General features: G+C 33.5%; 1 protein-coding gene and 1 long non-coding RNA gene across 3 annotated transcripts in view; one reads left to right on the plus strand and one right to left on the minus strand.

The window, feature by feature from the left end:
• The window catches only part of LOC147823543 (uncharacterized), a 33,954-nt gene extending 30,858 nt beyond the window's left edge, over nt 1–3,096 (minus strand). For both annotated transcript variants that reach the window (XR_015443497.1, XR_015443498.1), the window contains exon 1: nt 1,111–3,096. This is a non-coding gene — a long non-coding RNA (uncharacterized LOC147823543). The remainder of the gene's footprint in view (nt 1–1,110) is intronic.
• Ptprq (protein tyrosine phosphatase receptor type Q) overlaps nt 1–12,418 on the plus strand; it is a 219,513-nt gene that overhangs the window by 113,385 nt on the left and 93,710 nt on the right. Inside the window, exon 26 of the mRNA XM_021258496.2 lies at nt 6,182–6,505. Within this exon, the coding sequence (XP_021114155.2) occupies nt 6,182–6,505 (324 nt within the window). The remainder of the gene's footprint in view (nt 1–6,181; nt 6,506–12,418) is intronic.

Consider the following 12,418-nt stretch of genomic DNA (forward strand, 5'->3'; position numbering starts at 1 on the left):
TACCTTTCCCTAATAACAAGCTCGATGAAGCCTCAGATTTTCTTCAATTTAAATTTTGCTAATAAATTTCTGTCCATTGTTCTCTATAACTTTCACTCTCCCTCAAACTTTCACTATCTTTCAGTAACTCTACACCTCATTTCCCTCTGTTTTCTTATTACTTTGTCAGATAAACTATTTTTCTCCAGTTGAGGGTCCTTCCTATCCTTTAACAAACACTCTTCTGCCATTGATATATTGATCACCATATTAAAGCTACTTAAATGTTTTCTTCCAGATATTTAACAGTCCTTGATTGTTCCTTCAAATTGCAGCTCCTAGATCTTCTCCTTCTGTTAAGCTTTTCCTATTGACATCACTTCTTTGTGGTTGTTTCTATTAATTCTTTTTCAAATACACATGAAAAGCAGTTTATATGCTAAGGCCTGTAACCTATCCACACAACTCAAGGTGAATGTCTAGGAAATGCTATTAAATGCAAGTCAGTGCAAAATCTATATCTGGTATGCAGAGATTTGCTTTGCACTTAACTTTGCAGCAATTTTGGTTTTTATATTGTGCCATATTGTGTTGGTGGTAGCATACTGTAGTTTTATTTGTATATGCTTACATTAGATATCTGGGCCTTGTGTTTTAAATGGGTTATAATAGGTTATTTAAAATTTCTAGAGATTAAAATATTCTTAGCAAACTAGGAAACATTGTGTGGGTTTTTTGAATGTTTTATGTATACATAGTTGATAAATATAAAATCTCAGACATCTATTTTGCTTAAGAGATAGTACAGCTGTGTTCTGAAAATCAAAATATATGCTCATAAATAACTGATGAAAAATCGTCTTCCACATTAGTGGAAGTGAATACAAACTATCATCAGAATCTTATGAGAGGTTGGAAACTTCTAATAATTGACATTCAGAAGCTAATGGAATAATTATATTTCACACACATTTTTGTATTCAAAGTAGAACCTGCTAAATAGTCACTGAAACATACATTTAAGACAGTTACATTTTGCTTGTACAGTTCTATAGAACATTGTTTCAAAGGTGATACAAGTATTTTACAATAAAGGTAATTTATGAATAAAAAATGTAATTTACTGAATACCTTGGCAGTTAATGTTGATCACTTCATCACAGTTCAGTCATGTTTAGAAAATTTAAGCAAGCTGTGTGATTACTCCAGGAAGCATGGAATGATGTGTTCAAATTAGTACCATCTGTGGATAGAAAGAGTTTGAAGTTTTTAGTCATTCTTAAAGAATGGAAATCTGATTCTCCATGCTAAAATGAGAGTAATCCTTTTTGTATCTGTAATTCAATAGGGCACTTGCCTTGAAATAGTCCAGTTCAACACACACTTCATCAAAAGTGAAGATACTAGATATAAATGGTAGTCACTTACAGGCACTTGTGAGGGTGCTTTGTTAAAAATATTGTCTATGAGTTATGCTATATGTTTGGCCTTGGCTCATATTTAGTTTTGATTCATCTTTTTAAACAGATTGTTAGAAAAAAATAGATGTTGTGCCACATGAAAATCAAAGGACTGCATCAGTGAATCATAATTTATTCACAAGTCAAGAAATACTGATTGTTCCATCCCAGAGTGTCCTATCTCTGCCTGTCACATGGCAGGCAACTAAAATTCTTGTTTTGCTTCCAATAACAAGGTTAAAAACAACTTTTGCCTCAATGTTTTCTTTTCTAAAAGCCTTATTGGGATAATACTAGAGTCTTTCGACTATATTAATTTGGTAAAAATTTTACTTTGCATAAAAATTTGTCATTAAATTCTTCTTTCCTTAATATCTGAATTTTGGAAGAAAAGAATTGGTAATAGAGCCATAGACATCTAGATGACCCTACAGATACGATCACATAGGGCTACATCCTCTGCCTTCTCTTGCTGATTGGCTAATGAATATATCCCTCCTCCTGCTGATGTACAGTTGCTTAGTGAACCCTAGGAAAAGGAAATTGAAACAGTGAAAGGATAGTTTGGCAGTAAACCTAAGAGAAAGTGAAATAACAGGATCATATTCTTTGCTTCTCAGGTAGAGAAAGGGCACAATATAAGGTTTTAATGAAAACAAAAAGTTAACATGAAACTAACTCCTCAAGCCTCCCCAAAGTTCTATGAATAAAACTAATGATCTGGATATAGAAGTCTTAACATGATATGATTCCTTTCTACATGTCTGACTTTTTCTCTTTATCCACCTCCTTGTGGACACAGAAGCCTTCATTAAATGTTTTCAACATGCCATGCTCTTCTTTCTGGTCTTAACCTACCCTAAGACTTTTCATCTGGGAAACTACTTCTTATTCTTTAGGTATCTAATTAAATTATCCTTTATCAGGAAAGCCTTTCTTCATCATCTGTACAAATAAAATCCTCTGTTATGTTTCCTATCCATTTGCTCGTTATATTTAAAAAATACTTACTACATGGCATTTTTGTCCTAACAATTAGCTTAAATCCTGGGGGATACAATCTAATATGAAGATTGACATTTTTATGTGTATATAACTTAAAAATGAATGTACACATTTTGGAGTGATAGTTTCATATTTTTATTTATATAGACATGGAAGCAAAATCTTTCTAGAACTTTTGTATAGAATATTGGAACGTAGAGGAAATATAAATAGATTAAACATCTTCAGAGTAGATTTTCAATGCAAAATTAAGATTTACAGTAAAGTAAATATCAGTTCAAAAATAAGATGGCTTTACAAACTAATATAGTCATCTGAAAATGAATTTGAAAATAAAGTCCCTTAAAATTTTGAGGGTTTTTTTGTTCTGTATATTTGAAGAGAGGCTGAATAAGTAGTGATTGTTCATTTTGTAGAGGGAGGTTATATAAGATTTATATTGCGGAATAACAGGTTATTATAAGCTTTTTGGCTTAATATAACACACATAAATTACATCATAATGCTATAGATCAGAGGTCTAGGGATGTTGTGACTTGATTTTTCACTGAGTCTTACAAGCTAAAATGAAGTTGTTATTTAACTGTTTTAACTGTTTAATTCAGAGTCCTCTTCCAAGCTCACATGGTTGTGGCAGAATTCAGTTCCTTGACATTGGAGGATGAAGATCCCTTTTTTCTGACTGGCTCTTGACCAAGGGCCACTCCCAGCTCCTGGGGATAATAGGCATCTTTATCACAGGGCCTCCTCCTTCTTAAAGCCAGCAGTGGAAAAATTGTTATACATTGAATCCGTCTCTTGTTTCAAATCTCTTACTGTGTCTTCTAGAACTGGCCAAAGAAAATACTCTTCTTTAAAGGACTTACAAAATCAGATACATTAGATATCTCTCTATAGTAGTGAACTGTTTTGGATTCATAATTATCACAGCACCATTTCCTTCCCACCTGTACCTGGACCAGTGTTTGGTTAAAGAAGTGACTGCATGAACAGGGCCTGGGAATCTTGGGGGAAATCTGTAGGGAGATAGGTTGACCAGGATGCTCTCTAAACTTCCTTCAAATTTTGAGAGTTTGTGATTTTGTTATTCATCTGCCTGTTATGGATTCAGCTACCAAAATAAATAGTTTTAAAACTGAATTCATTTCTTCTGTTATTATCTTATTTTTTCTTTCCTGGAAAAACCAAGTGGTCTGTGAATTTCCCCCTTTTCCTGTTGTATAATTACCAGGCTGAACCTTATAAAATGTAATTCTGAACATTTCATTCTGGCACCTTTGATGGCATTCCATTGCCTCATTAACTCTCTGTAAGCCCCTCTGACATAGTAAGTATTCAGATGTTGTGCAGCCTCTATGACTGTAATTGCCAACAGGATCTATAAGCTACACCCAAATATGAATTTAGTTAACATCACCCGCTCTAGTAGTATCTCCATCTTCATAGTCAATAAAATCCTATCTCAAATATTATCTCTTCTCTGAAAACTCCTGAACCTTCAAGTCAGTTATACGTCTCTTCTTCATGAAGAATGTTTGAAAACTATGCATTATGTTCAGGTAACATTTAAATTTAGTGATTGAGAGATTTCTCTAAATTAAGTGATTTCTACTTTTTAGCCAATCCTAAAGCTGCTTCCTCTGTGAATATAAATTTAAAAAAGATAACATTTTCCCTCATTGCTTTTCTTCATTAGTAAAAATAGAATAATGTGTTGTACATAGTGTATCTAGTATTTTGTTTGTAACTTTTAAGATAATGCCTAATCATATACAATAAGAACTGATGATAAATATTAATTAAAAACAGAATAAGCAAAGGTAATTTTATGACTTTAAGTAATATAATAATTGTTTCCAATAATTTAGACCTTTTCTTGTGTTTTTTAGGCAAATATATAAGTCATAGATCTGTAGATAATTTAAAAATTTAAGAGGAAGTTGAAATTTTTAACTCAAGTCTAGACTTTGTTGTACAGAAATGCAAACCCAAGCATCTGTCTAGTGTTGGGCATCTCACTTTGGGTATCTGAGATGTGTTTCAGAATTAATGTTCTCAAGATAAATGCTTAGTATTTCCCCCCTAAACTCACTTTTTCCTCAGTCATCTTCTTCTTGGTTATTAGTGACTTCTTTCTGTTGGCTCAGTGGAAAGGCCCTAGAGCTTTCCTTATTCTCCTCATTCTCTCATATTGAGCATGTCACACATCAGTAAATACTGTCATCTCTCTCTCCTTCAGAATGTATTTAGAAGCTAAATGCTTCACTCTTGCTGCTACCGTCTTAGTGCAAGCTCCAACATTCTCCTCTATTGTCACTGCAGTACCTAGTAATCGGTCTCCTTGTTTCCACCCTTGTTACCTTCAGTCTACTCTCAGCATAGCTGCTAGAGTGATTCTGTGAAAACGTGTTGGAACCTGTCACTCCTTTGCTCAAATAAGGCCAATAACAAAAGCTGGTTGTAAGGTAGCAATCTGGCTTCCCTTGTCTCTTCTCAGATCTCATTTCCTACTAGTAACTCTGGTCTCCTTGTTTTTCCTTAGAATTATGGGCATGTTTTCACCTTAGATCCTTTAATCATATTTCTTCTGCTGTGAATTTTCTTCCCTGAAATATTTATATGACAATCTCCCCCACCTGCATCAAGAATGTAAGGTCTTCTAGTCAATAAGGCCTTCTCCAACAACCAAACTTAAAATATCATTATCCCTGAAACTCTTTGTATCTTTTGATTTCTTACTTATTCTTCTCCACCACACTGATCATCATCCTTATTACATAAATATAATACTTATTTATATTTTTATTGTAAAAAGCCCTCCCTAATTTATATTTCATGAGGGCAAAGATTTTTCTTCATTATATTTCTAGCATCTACAATATTACCTGCATTATTAGATGCTCACTAGATATTTATTTAATATTGAACTAATATGACATATATAGGAAAGAGAGTTTCCTAAATATGTTTAATTTTCTTTAAATATGAATATTTTAACATGTATTTTTATGGATTATGTACTGCAATTTTGATATAAGTCATTGTTATCATTCTTTTTATCTCAGCCTTCTTAGCATAGACTCTTGAAAATATAAAATGAAAAGCATGGTTGAAAAATGTTCCAGGACCATTGGTCTTTCACATTTCCAGCCATAAGATGCATATATTACTTTTGCAGTAAGCCCTTGGAAAAAGGATATTAACTTTATTGTATCTTGAATTCTCAACACTTGGTTTTCACTTAGCAACAAGCCTATGTGACATGAACTCCAAGTAGGACATGATTGTAGATAATGTATTGATACCTCCATCTGTATAGTAATATCAGTGTGCAGGATTGTTGGGAATTAAATACCAAAAATTTAGACTATACTTCAGGAAATACTTAGGATGATATCAGCATGGAATTTTCTTTTGTACAAGTAAATTATTTCTTTCTAACATGAAGCCAAAACATGTTTATATAAATCATGTATGAATGGACTTGGGAGCAAAATTAAATTTAAAAAAATCACAATAGTTTTGTCCTCTACCCACTTGAAATAGTGACCTCTAAAGCATAAGTGTAAGGTTATACTCATTAATTGTGGGGATATTTATCAAAGGAGTATAGTAATTGGACAGATCTCTACTAGATGCTTCATAATAGAATATATCATAATATATAATAGAAACATCATTTCTTTTTCTATTTATAAAATGTTTGGCAGTTTAACTTTTTCTCCCTTAATTTTTAGTTCCCAGTGTTCCTACAAATATTGCACTTTCTAATGTTCTGTCAACTAGTGCAACACTGACATGGATAAGACCTGATGCTATCCTTGGCTACTTCCAAAATTACAAGATAACCACTCAACTTCGTGCTCAAAAATGCAGAGAATGGGAATCTGAAGAATGTATCGAGTATCAAAAAATTCAATACCTCTATGAACCTGATCTGACTGAAGAGACAATATATGGATTAAAGAAATTTAGATGGTATAGATTTCAAGTTGCTGCCAGCACCAATGCTGGCTATGGAAATGCTTCCAACTGGATTTCGACACGAACTTTGCCTGGCCGTAAGTATCATCCTGGCATATACATACTGATTTCTATTATGGTCTATATCTTTATATTCATGATTTCTATTTAATTCAATTGTGTATATAATTATTTAACATAAAAACAAGTTAGTATACAAGCTAACATATAATAACATTTATATTTAATTGAAACCCAGTGGATAATGACAGTGATCATTAGGATTTTTCTTAAATGACTAAAATTATTCCAAGGATTTGGAGTCTTTTATTTTTATTTTATTTATTTCTTTATCTTTTGAGACAAGGTCTTGCAATGTAGTTAAGGGTGTACTTGAACTCATTATGTAGCCCAGGCTGGCCTTGAACCTGAGGCAATCCTCCTGGTTCAGACTCCCAAGTGCTGGGATCACATGCTTATGTCACCATATCTGGTGACCTAGGGTCTTACATTGAAACAAAGCATGTGGGAAGGTTCTCTTATGATATACCATTAGGCCATACTGATGACTTTCTTGATCAGTGCTTGAATATTTCCTTCACATTTGGAGGCTCTTCTGCATTTCAGCTGGCCTTTGTAGCCTTTTAATGACCTTAGGCTTTTTCTCTCTTTCTGTCTCCCTCTCCCTCTCCTTCTTTCCCTCCCTCTCCCTTTTTCACTCTCTCTTCCTCTCTCTTCCCCCCTCTCCCCTCTCCTTCTTTCTCTCTCTCCCCCTTTGTCTGATGGTTCTGTAAATAGTTTTTCCAATTTTTGGTTTTTGTATCAACAAAATTTTGAGGCAAAGAAATAGCAAATGTCTAACTCCCAAATTGAGATAGGGAAAGAAAATAATACAAAGAAACATAAATAATCTCTCAAAATTATCCAGCCTTCTACACATACTTCAAGAATTTTATAATCAGGAAAAAAATCTCCTTAAATGCTTTTCCATAGAAATCATTCAAAGTATAGGTAAAGGTTCCTCTTGAAACTTTACTTTTATATTTTAAAATTAACTGGTCACCCTGTTCACTTAGACCACATAATTAATCATATTTAAGTAAATTTCTGTTCCTCACCCTGAACTTGATTTGTATAGAATTGTAATGTTTTATGTGCAATGTAAATCAATTACATGTGAAATCCTGCAAGCTACAGCTCTAAGAAATTGCTGCATTCTCTTAAATGCCATTTCTAGCCCAACCTGAGCACTCCAGAGCAAATTTTAGTCTTCAAGCTTTCCTATTCTGACAACATCTCATATAAATCCTCCAAATATGGGGCTTCTGTTACCACCCTCTTCTGACCAAGGCTCTTACTCTTCATTCCTTGCAAATCCAAATCTCATTTTTAAAAACATTTTGGTTCCTTTTGGTAGAGAAATACACAAATGCACACATACACTCCATACACACACACAAACACACACACACACATGCACACACATCTGCATATGACACATACACACACACCCATATGCGCATACACTCACAACTAGATTTTCATTGACAAGTGATTACTGAATTAGGCTCTTATAGAAAGCTAAATAGGCTTTGCTCTAGAACAGCTTCTAGGCCACTAGGTATGTCTTTTGTTAAAATTTCCCAGAGTGTCTGGTATCGTGTTTGTAATAGAAAATGTCTAGGGCTGGGGATTTAGCTCAGTGGTTCTGCTGCCTGACTTGCAAGTGCAAGGACCTGAGTTCGATCCCCAATACCAAAAAAAAAAAAAAAAAGGAATAGAAAATGTCTAATAAGTGTTTGTTAATGTAATTCAACATTGAAGGTAGAATCCTAGTAACACAGCTGTCAACATATTATTCAACCAGTTCTTCTCTTTTAGCACTTCACTTTTCTTCCTGTTAAACCCTGTCCTTCCTGATGGTTCTTCCTTAATCTGTTTTGCTGACCTCTCCTCATACTCTTTTGCTTCTTTCTTAAACTTTAAATAGTAGAGTGCCCATGTGATCTATACGTGGCCTTTTCTCTTCTTTACCACCACACAGCCCCAAGCAGATCTTAATTATCCTTCTTCTACCTATGGATTTAAATTCCCCTATCTCTTTCCAGTCCTATAACCTCCACAGAACTGCTGATCAATAATGTTTATCTCATCAGTGATATCATTGAGCACATGTGCCAAATAGAGCTCTCAAAGCTACCATGGTCTCAATCCCAAACCTTGTTGTCTTCTCATCTTTCTTATCTTAGTAAAGTGTACCATTATTCATCTGTTTGCAGATGAATGAAATGAAATGAAAATGAAAATCCAAACAGTGTTCCCTTTTCCTCAATTCTGCCAGTGATCATTTCAAACGCATCATCTACACCAGCCCCTCAATTTGTACTTGTCAAGCCCTTTGTGACTGTGGCCACTGCACTCACGTGACTGGCCTCTTCAGCTGTCAGGCTGATCTTCTAAAGCCTAAAACAGATATTATATTCTTGCTTAAAGTTACTGAATGAATTTCCATGACTCTAAGAATGAAATTCAGATTTCTTAACAGTATTATCAAAACTCTACATGACCTGGTTCTTACCTAACACTTCAACCTCTTTTATAACCTCTTTCTCCCTTACCATCAGATTCCACCCACACTACTTTTGTTGTTGCTTGAACACAAGAAAATCCTAGAATTTGAGCCTTTGACCTGTTCCTTTCGGCTGAAATGTTTTTCCAGCTCTTACTGCACATGAGCAAAAGAACATCTCCTATTGTTTTCCACTTAAGTGATCCCTGCTTAGAATAAATTTCATTGACCACTTAATTTAAATTAGCCATGCATTAATTATCTATAACATCTTCGGGTTCTAGTGAAAATTCATGAATACTTGATCTATTTTAATTGTTTGTTTTTAGAAACCACCTTGATTATTAGTATTTCCTTGAAGTCTAGAATAATCCATGGTATCAATATGTACTCTGGAGACATTTCACAAATAAGTGCAACTTGATTGAATAAGGTACAGTGGGTAAAGGAGAAGGAATTTTTTTCCAGTGTACATGATGGCAAGGATAATGGTGCCATAAAAAAGAAAATAAAAGTATGGAAAAAACTAAGCTGAGTTTTGGGATTAGTCAATAACAATAATTATTTTGAACCTGCTGCTTTGAGAAGAAATAACCATTCTAATCTAACCAAAAACAGCAATAAATAGGTGCATAACGATTAGCATGTGGCTAAAGCTAGTGGTTAGTTGCTTCAGCTGATAGACATAAGTAACATCACAAGTGCAGTGTTGATAGAAAAGTAAGAAATATGACTAAAAGAATAATTTTTAAAGCCTCAGGAGCTGGAAATTAGCTGAAAGAGTCAGACAGCTACTATAATGAAAGAAGGTGACTAGTGTAAGATAATTGGCAGTGATGGAAACCACAACAACTGAACCAAGAATGTAATGTGCACTTAGCTCTGGCAGATAATTTTTCTAAAGACAGTGCAGGGAAATGGGAACTTTACATGTTTTTTGTTAAACCACTTAATTTCTTGCTTGAAGCTAACTTTTACAAAGTAAAAAAAATGTAATCGTTCAACCCAAATATATCACATCACAGCTGTGGACAAGTTGGTTAAAATATACTTTGTCTTCTGCCATGAAAGGCTACAACCTATTCCTTATGAGCATCTCAAGTAGGAGAACCTGCTTCTGCCTACTACACTGTGCCAGGACTTTCTAGTGCATCATCTCTTACAAGCACACTTAACACTAGTAAGATTTTAATTAGCATAAAACAACGTAACAGTGTGATTAAATCAGAAGGTGACAATAAGACTGGAAGGTTAGATTTTTAAATAATCTCATATTCACAAGTCTTTCCATTTGAATGTCATCCCTTTCACCCATTTCACTCTAGTTCTTACTGCATTCCCACCTATGATCATATTTTTTTGGTGTGTTTGTTTGTTTGTTTTGGGTACCAGGGATCGAATTCAGGTCCTCGTGCTTGTGGGGCAGGTGGCAGAACCACTGAGCTAAATCCCTAGCCCTATGATCATGTTTTATTTACAGGGGACACATGGAAAACAAGTATGGTTATTTTGAACTTTTTGGTGTTGAGAAAAAATAAGTATTCTAATCTAAGTACCTAGAAAACAAACAGAAACAGATGCTTAGAGACTGGGACATGGTTAGAGCCGAGGTTTTTAGTTGCTTGGAATTTGACTTTCTATCACTCTGACTGGAGAGAAAAGTGAATGAAAAAAATACATATTTCAACATTGTGAAACACATGATTTACTAAAAATGTATAACTTTTCAAATGAGTAGTCAGTCATATGTGAGGATAATAAATTCTTTTAATTGTTTAAGCTATGATAATGGATTGGGCACTCATCCTTTAAGTTAAAGAATGGAGGATTTTTTTTCTTCTAATGGATACATATTTCTAGTGATACATATTTTTAACTTCTGAGTTGCATAATTACACAGTAAAAGAATAATGCCACTCATTGTTTGAAGCCAAGAACAAATAATCTGAGATACAAAAGATAAAAATTGATGCATATATTGATATAACATAATACATATAGTGAAATAACATATAGAGTATAAAAATAAAAGCAACTAGAATATTCAACAAACAACAATCTTAAAGAGCACTAATGTTTTCAAAAGTCAAAGTAAGTAATGCTTTAATAATTGATTCTGCATACCAAAGATAAGTATGTGGACATTTTGCAAACAAAAAGTAATCTAAATAAAGAAAATTAGTAAGTTTCCTATATCTATAATTGACTCAAAAATAATGTGTTTCATAATATGTCTTATAATAATAATAACTATTTTTCTCTGTTAGAGAAAAAGCTAATCAACAATATAAAATCACTATCTTGGGTAAGTGTGCATTTTGTTCTAATGGCATCAGCGCTAATGTAGTGTCTTATCAAAACTTGGAGGTGCTTGATAGAGAGTTAGTGTGTGATTATTAGCTTGAAATTAAATTGTTCAAAATGTAACAAATAAAATATCACCCAGTATGAATTATAAATATTCTAAAAGGACTTGTAACATAAACAAATATGTTATTATTAACTCTTTTGAAACTCATAAAGAAGAACAACAGAATTGAACATTCAGGAAGCAAAGTTGGAATGCAAGCTGAAAATTAAATTAGATTACTCTCTGATTATGAATCTACAACAGTGAAACAGAGTTAATACAGGAAACAATATTGAGCCAAGTCAAGCTAACATTTCCTTTTCCCATATACTCTGATTTAGATAAGTGAAACCAGTTTGTCTTTCTCCTTAAATCATCTCTATATAACCACAACTCAACATGCTGTGTACACATAGACAGAAAGTGCAAACATTACAAAAGGCCGGAATACTTAATTTGAAATGTTAAAAGTCTTGCAGGTTATTTTATTTATCTATTTTTCTGATGACCTATATACTCAAAAACAACGAGTTGTGTGTGCAGGGAATGTGCAATAGAAAGCTGTTTAATGTCTGTGTGGTGCATAAAAGACACAATGCTGAGGAAATGTACAACTTTATAGGAGTATGGGTGTGAAATTAGTATGGAATGAAATGGGTCTCTCGTAATGTGTATCTCCTATAGACCACCAAGACTGGAAGACAGCAAGAAAGGAAAATTCCTGGGGTAACACTTAGGTTGTGAAAACCACAGGATACCATACACATGAGGAATTTTAACTACCCAAACATCTGTTAGGTTAAAAAAATTCAACAAAACATGCCTCATCAAAGAAGTTTCTAAGGAATGTAACTTTATAATCTGAAAAGAAGAAAAGCCAAACAGAGGGCAGAGTACATAACATTATTTAAAATAAGAAACAGTTAATGGATTACTACATATCCAATTATTTTTCCTAATGTATTCTAAACTGTATAATAAACTCATAATGTGACAAATATCATAGTAACAGAGATAGAAATTATCTTTTCTTTAAAGATAAATTTAACTTATCATTATTATCCAATGACAAAAAATGCTATTAGCCATATG

The sequence above is a fragment of the Heterocephalus glaber genome, unplaced genomic scaffold (genome assembly GCF_053883595.1).
Source record: "Heterocephalus glaber isolate CG9 unplaced genomic scaffold, H.glaber_assembly_v1.0 deba00001572, whole genome shotgun sequence".
NCBI lineage: Eukaryota > Metazoa > Chordata > Mammalia > Rodentia > Bathyergidae > Heterocephalus > Heterocephalus glaber.